The following is a 7,500-nucleotide window of genomic DNA, read 5'->3' on the forward strand; positions in this document are numbered from 1 at the left end:
CACTATGGTTAGCGTTACTATGTGATCCTAGCTACAGCAGTAGTTAAGGATAGTTTCCATTCTTGTGACCAGGGAAAACTCTGGTGCCTAGCTACTGTGTATGCCTGTAGAGTAGTCAGACTGGCTACTTAGATTAAAACTCTGGTACCTAGCTACTGTGTAGGCCTGTAGAGTAGTCAGACTGGCTACTTAGATTAAAACTCTGCTTCCTAGCTACTGTGTAGGCCTGTAGAGGAGTCAGACTGGCTACTTAGATTAAAACTCTGCTTCCTAGCTACTGTGTAGGCCTGTAGAGGAGTCAGACTGGCTACTTAGATTAAAACTCTGCTTCCTAGCTACTGTGTAGGTCTGTAGAGGAGTCAGACTGGCTACTTAGATTAAAACTCTGGTTCCTAGCTACTGTGTAGGTCTGTAGAGGAGTCAGACTGGCTACTTAGATTAAAACTCTGCTTCCTAGCTACTGTGTAGGTCTGTAGAGGAGTCAGACTGGCTACTTAGATTAAAACTATGGTTCCTAGCTACTGTGTAGGTCTGTAGAGGAGTCAGACTGGCTACTTAGATTAAAACTCTGGTTCCTAGCTACTGTGTAGGCCTGTAGAGGAGTCAGACTGGCTACTTAGATTAAAACTCTGGTTCCTAGCTACTGTGTAGGTCTGTAGAGGAGTCAGACTGGCTACTTAGATTAAAACTCTGGTTCCTAGCTACTGTGTAGGTCTGTAGAGGAGTCAGACTGGCTACTTAGATTAAAACTCTGGTGCCTAGCTACTGTGTAGGTCTGTAGAGGAGTCAGACTGGCTACTTAGATTAAAACTATGGTTCCTAGCTACTGTGTAGGTCTGTAGAGGAGTCAGACTGGCTACTTAGATTAAAACTCTGGTTCCTAGCTACTGTGTAGGCCTGTAGAGGAGTCAGACTGGCTACTTAGATTAAAACTCTGGTTCCTAGCTACTGTGTAGGTCTGTAGAGGAGTCAGACTGGCTACTTAGATTAAAACTCTGGTTCCTAGCTACTGTGTAGGCCTGTAGAGGAGTCAGACTGGCTACTTAGATTAAAACTCTGGTTCCTAGCTACTGTGTAGGCCTGTAGAGGAGTCAGACTGGCTACTTAGATTAAAACTCTGGTTCCTAGCTACTGTGTAGGCCTGTAGAGGAGTCAGACTGGCTACTTAGATTAAAACTCTGGTTCCTAGCTACTGTGTAGGCCTGTAGAGGAGTCAGACTGGACATTTATATTTACCTCTAGTCAACAGTAGTATATTGTGTATTCACTATACAGTATACAGCTTAGTTGAGTTTATTTGCAGGAACTACACAGAAAACACAGAATCTCCAGGGAGTCCCCCAAAACACACACACACACACTTCAAAACCCTTTCTGAAAACAAGCAAACTGCAAAGCACAATAATTCACCAGAAAGACTCCTATTTAGAGGCTGGATCCTAGTCTTCCCCTAACAAGGAGTCCCATAAATAATTCCCTTTAGCTTAGTGGTTCTGTGCTGGGCCAGTGGTGGAGAGGAACACACACAGACAGACGGACGGACGGACGGACGGGCAGGCAGACAGGCAGGCAGGCAGGCAGGCAGGCAGGCAGGCAGGCAGGCAGGCAGACAGACAGACAGACAGACAGACAGACAAGCAGGCAGACAGACAGGCAGGCAGGCAGGCAGACAGACAGGCAGGCAGGCAGGCAGACAGACAGACAGACAGGCAGGCAGGCAGACAGACAGACAGACAGACAGACAGACAGACAGACAGACAGACAGACAGACAGACAGACAGACAAACACTGAACACACAGCTGTCAGAGGTAACCTAATCATCCTCATAGATGAGTTGTTAAAGCTCTTGTCCAACAGACGGACAGAACAATCTCAAGCCCTCTGTCTGTTACTTGTCCTTCATTCAGTCCTTTCAATCCCACTACATGAACTGAGTGAAAACCCTGATACAGGCATGTACCATGTAGACTGGTTTGAAAGGGACTCAGCAAAGAGGCCCTTTACATGAAATTGGAAGTTCAGTATGTTACAAAATAATGTTTGATGGTTCCCCATCCAGACATGAGTTGGTGGCTAAAGTTAGTTACATTTTGTAGTGGCTTTTTTCAAGAAAACCCAACAATGGATTCCAGTTTCTCCTGGCCCATAGACTAAGTAACAATGTGAGGAACCATCTAAGATTAAGTTGTAAAATAATGAACTTCCCCTTTAATGTAAATGGCCGTTGCTGAGTTCTGGACCTCTAAAACCTGTCTTCAGACTGTCTGTTAGATCCCCATGCAGCCCAGTGAACAGCTATGTGGAATAACAGAGACCATTCTATCTGACAGGAGATTACTGCTACACTCAGACAGTTTGCTGGCTCAGCACTCGCCTCCCTACCTCTCTGAACCCAAGATTAAGAAACCAATACCAGTCTGGCTCTACAACACCCTGCCAGCTTCCTCTCTATACCTCTCTGTCTGCCTATCTATCTGTCTGACTCTCTGCCTGTCTATCTGACTCTTTCTGACTCTATCTGTCTATCTGTCTGGCTCTCGGTCTGTCGATCTGTCTGTCTATCTGACTCTCTGTCTGCCTATCTGTCTATCTGTCCGACTCTCTGTCTGTCTATCTGACTCTTTCTGACTCTATCTGTCTATCTGTCTGGCTCTCTGTCTGTCTATCTGTCTGACTCTCTGTCTGTCTATCTGTCTGACTCTCTGTCTGTCTATCTGTCTGTCTATCTGTCTTTCTATATCTGTCTGTCTGTCTGTCTGTCTGTCTGTCTGTCTGTCTGTCTGTCTGTCTGTCTATCTGTCTCTCTGTCTGACTCTCTGTCTGTCTATCTGTCTTTCTATATCTGTCTGTCTGTCTGTCTGTCTGTCTATCTGTCTCTCTGTCTGACTCTATCTGTCTGTCTATATGTCTGTCTGTCTGACTGACTGTCTGACTCTCTGTCTGTCTATCTGTCTCTCTGTCTGACTCTCTGTCTGTCTATCTGTCTTTCAATTCAATTCAATTCAAGGGCTTTATTGGCATGGGAAACATGTGTTAACATTGCCAAAGCAAGTGATATATATCTATATCTATATCTGTCTGTCTGTCTGTCTGTCTGTCTGTCTGTCTGTCTGTCTGTCTGTCTGTCTGTCTGTCTGTCTGTCTGTCTGACTCTCTGTATTTCTATCTGACTATGTCTGTCTATCTGTCTCTCTATACCTCTTTGTCTGTCTATCTGTCTCTATGTCTGACTCAATTCAATTCAATTCAAGGGCTTTATTGGCATGGGAAACATGAGTTAACATTGCCAAAGCAAGTGAGGTAGATAATATATAAAGTGAAATAAACAATAAAAATTAACAGTAAACATTACACATACAGAAGTTTCAAAACAATAAAGACATTACAAATGTCATATTATATATATATACAGTGTTTTAACAATGTACAAATGGTTAAAGGACACAAGATAAAATAAATAAGCATAAATATGGGTTGTATTTACAATGGTGTGTGTTCTTCACTGGTTGCCCTTTTCTCGTGGCAACAGGTCACAAATCTTGCTGCTGTGATGGCACACTGTGGAATTTCACCCAGTAGATATGGGAGTTTATCAAACTTTTTTTTTGACTCTGTCTGTCTGTCTCTCACTCTCTCACTCTCTCTCTTTCTCTCTCCCTTCCCTCTCTCTCTCAATTCAATTCAATTCAATGGCTTTATTGGCATGGGAAACATGTGTTAACATTTCCAAATCAAGTGAGGTAGATAATATATACAGTGAATATAAACAATAATGTACAAATGGTTAAGGTATACAAGGGAAAATAAATTAGCATAAATATGGGTTGTATTTACAATGGTGTTTGTTCTTCACTGGTTGCCCTTTTCTCGTGGCAACAGGTCACAAATATTGCTGCTGTGATGGCACACTGTGGAATTTCACCCAGTAGATATGGGAGTTTATCAAAATTGGATTTGTTTTCGAATTCTTTGTGGATCTGTGTAATCTGAGGGAAATATGTCTCTCTAATATGGTCATACATTGGGCAGGAGGTTAGGAAGTGCAGCTCAGTTTCCACCTCATTTTGTGGGCAGTGAGCACATAGCCTGTCTTCTCTTGAGAGCCATGTCTGCCTACGGCGGCCTTTCTCAATAGCAAGGCTATGCTCACTGAGTCTGTACATAGTCAAAGCTTTCCTTAATTTTGGGTCAGTCACAGTGGTCAGGTATTCTGCCGCTGTGTCCTCTCTGTGTAGGGCCAAATAGCATTCTAGTTTGCTCTGTTTTTTTGTAAATTCTTTCCAATGTGTCAAGTAATTATCTTTTTGTTTTCTCATGATTTGGTTGGGTCTAATTGTGCTGATGTCCTGGGGCTCTGTAGGGTGTGTTTGTGTTTGTGGTCCTGGTGACTAGACCTTTTTTGGAACACCATTATTTTGGTCTTACTGAGATTTACTGTCAGGGCCCAGGTCTGACAGAATAAGGTCTAGGTGCTGCTGTAGGCCCTCCTTGGTTGGTGACAGAAGCACCAGATCATCAGCAAACAGCAGACATTTGACTTCGGATTCTATAGGGTGAGGCCGGGTGCTGCAGACTTTTCTAGTGCCCGCGCCAATTCGTTAATATAGATGTTGAAGAGGGTGGGGCTTAAGCTGCATCCCTGTCTCACCCCACGACCCTGGGTGAAGAAATGTGTGTGTTTTTTGCCAATTTTAACCGCACACTTGTTGTTTGTGTACATGGATTTTATAATGTCGTATGTTTTACCCCCAACACCACTTTCCATCAATTTGTATAGCAGACCCTCATGCCAAATTGAGTCGAAGGCTTTTTTGAAATCAACAAAGCATGAGAAGACTTTGCCTTTGTTTTGGTTTGTTTGGTTGTCAATTAGGGTGTGCAGGGTGAATACATGGTCTGTTGTACGGTAATTTAGTAAAAAGCCAATTTGACATTTGCTCAGTACATTGTTTTCATTGAGGAAATGTATGAGTCTGCTGTTAATGATAATGCAGATGATTTTCCCAAGGTTACTGTTGACGCATATTCCACGGTAGTTATTGGGGTCAAATTTGTCTCCACTTTTGTGGATCGGGGTGATCAGTCCTTGGTTCCAAATATTGGGGAAGATGCCAGAGCTAAGGATGATGTTAAAGAGTTTTAGTATAGCCAATTGGAATTTGTTGTCTGTATGTTTGATCATTTCATTGAGGATACCATCAACACCACAGGCCTTTTTGGGTTGGAGGGTTTTTATTTTGTCCTGTAACTCATTGGAGAATCCAGTGGGTTCTGGTAGTCTTTAATAGTTGATTCTAAGATCTGTATTTGATCATGTATATGTTTTTGCTCTTTATTCTTTGTTATAGAGCCAAAAAGATTGGAGAAGTGGTTTACCCATACATCTCCATTTTGGATAGATAATTCTTCGTGTTGTTGTTTGTTTAGTGTTTTCCAATTTTCCCAGAAGTGGTTAGAGTCTATGGATTCTTCAATTACATTGAGCTGATTTCTGACATGCTGTTCCTTCTTTTTCCGTAGTGTATTTCTGTATTGTTTTAGTGATTCACCATAGTGAAGGCGTAAACTCAGGTTTTCCGGGTCTCTATGTTTTTGGTTGGACAGGTTTCTCAATTTCCTTCTTAGTTTTTTGCATTCTTCATCAAACCATTTGTCATTGTTGTTCATTTTCTTCGGTTTTCTATTTGAGATTTTTAGATTTGATAGGGAAGCTGAGAGGTCAAATATACTGTTATACTGTTTTCTACTGCCAAGTTTACACCTTCACTATTACTCTCTCTCTCTCTCTTTCAACTTCCTCTCTCTCGCCCCCCCTCCACCCCACACACACTGTCCCCCTCTCCCCTTCCCATGCTCCCCTGCTGCCATCTAAAAGCCTGCGTTTTCCTCTCTCCCCTCTCCCCTCTCCCCTTCCCATGCTCCCCTGCTGCCATCTAAAACCGTGTGTTTTCCTCTCTCCCCAGCCAATAACATTTGTTTCTACGGCGAGTGCTCCTACTACTGCTCTACTGAGCATGCTCTGTGTGGGAAGCCAGACCAGATCGAGGGTTCTCTGGCTGCCTTCCTGCCAGACCTGGCCCTGGCCAAACGCAAGACCTGGAGGAACCCTTGGAGACGATCCTACCACAAACGCAAGAAAGCAGAGTAAGAGACAGACACTCTTTCCACAAATGCAAGAACATGCATATACCCTTATAGAGAACAAGAAAGCAGAGTAAAACACACAGCCTTTACCCTTTAAGAGAACAAGGAAGCAGAGTAAAACACAGCCTTTACCCTTTAAGAGAACAAGGAAGCAGAGTAAAACACACAGCCTTTACCCTTTAAGAGAACAAGGAAGCAGAGTAAAACATACAGCCTTTACCCTTTAAGAGAACAAGGAAGCAGAGTAAAACACACAGCCTTTACCCTTATAGAGAACAAGGAAGCAGAGTAAAACACAGCCTTTACCCTTTAAGAGAACAAGGAAGCAGAGTAAAACACACAGCCTTTACCCTTTAAGAGAACAAGGAAGCAGAGTAAAACATACAGCCTTTACCCTTTAAGAGAACAGGGAAGCAGAGTAAAACACACAGCCTTTACCCTTATAGAGAACAAGGAAGCAGAGTAAAACACAGCCTTTACCCTTTAAGAGAACAAGGAAGCAGAGTAAAACACAGCCTTTACCCTCATAGAGAACAAGGAAGCAGAGTAAAACACACAGCCTTTACCCTTTAAGAGAACAAGGAAGCAGAGTAAAACACGCAGCCTTCCATAACTGTGTATCCTTAATATATAAGGTCACCTCACACCCCCTGATTACCCAGAGTTCACTGGGGTTCACCAGATGACACCTCATTACAGAAGGTGCCATGGCATGCCTTATCAGGAAGTGACTCAGCAGGAACAGCCAGTACTCTAAGGAAAACACATTCTCCAGATCCCCACCTCTGATAAAAATAGGTAGATTGGTGTTGCAGGAGAAGTAGCATGGTGTTGCAGGAGAAGTAGCAGCTCATTATAAACTGAGTTAGTTGCCCCGGGAGACAGGGTCTTCTCTCACTTCCATGTTCCTGTGTTCTTTGATTACATCAACAGAGTGCAAAGAGAGAACATGGAATGACTCCATCTACTTTCTTTAATACTTTCACTGTCTCTCTATCTGTCCATCTCTGCCTTTCACTGTGTCACTGTGACTTCATCTCTTTCACTTGATTTGTCACTGTGACTTTCTCACTCATACTCTCCTTTTTTACTTCTCACACCTTGTCTCCTCCCCTTCTCTCTCTCTTTCACTTTCCCCTCTCCCTCCCCTCTCTCAACCTCTCTCTACCCTTCTCTCTCTTTCACTTTCCCCTCTCCCTCCCCTCTCTCAACCTCTCTCTACCCCTCTCTCTCTTTCACTTTCCCCTCTCTCTCCCCTCTCTCAACCTCTCTCTACCCTTCTCTCTCTCTTTCACTTTCCCCTCTCTCTCCCCTCTCTCAACCTCTCTCTACCCCTCTCTCTCTTTCACTTTCCC

The 7,500-nt window shown here is 43.4% G+C and overlaps 1 protein-coding gene across 1 annotated transcript in view; it reads left to right on the forward strand.

Annotated features, from left to right (window-relative positions):
- LOC110538765 (extracellular serine/threonine protein kinase FAM20C-like) overlaps positions 1-7,500 on the forward strand; it is a 77,695-nt gene that overhangs the window by 62,580 nt on the left and 7,615 nt on the right. The window contains exon 6 of the mRNA XM_036941590.1: positions 5,965-6,145. Coding sequence (XP_036797485.1) covers positions 5,965-6,145 — 181 coding nt within the window. The remainder of the gene's footprint in view (positions 1-5,964; positions 6,146-7,500) is intronic.

This window comes from Oncorhynchus mykiss, chromosome 13 (assembly GCF_013265735.2).
Source record: "Oncorhynchus mykiss isolate Arlee chromosome 13, USDA_OmykA_1.1, whole genome shotgun sequence".
NCBI classification, from domain to species: Eukaryota; Metazoa; Chordata; class Actinopteri; order Salmoniformes; family Salmonidae; genus Oncorhynchus; species Oncorhynchus mykiss.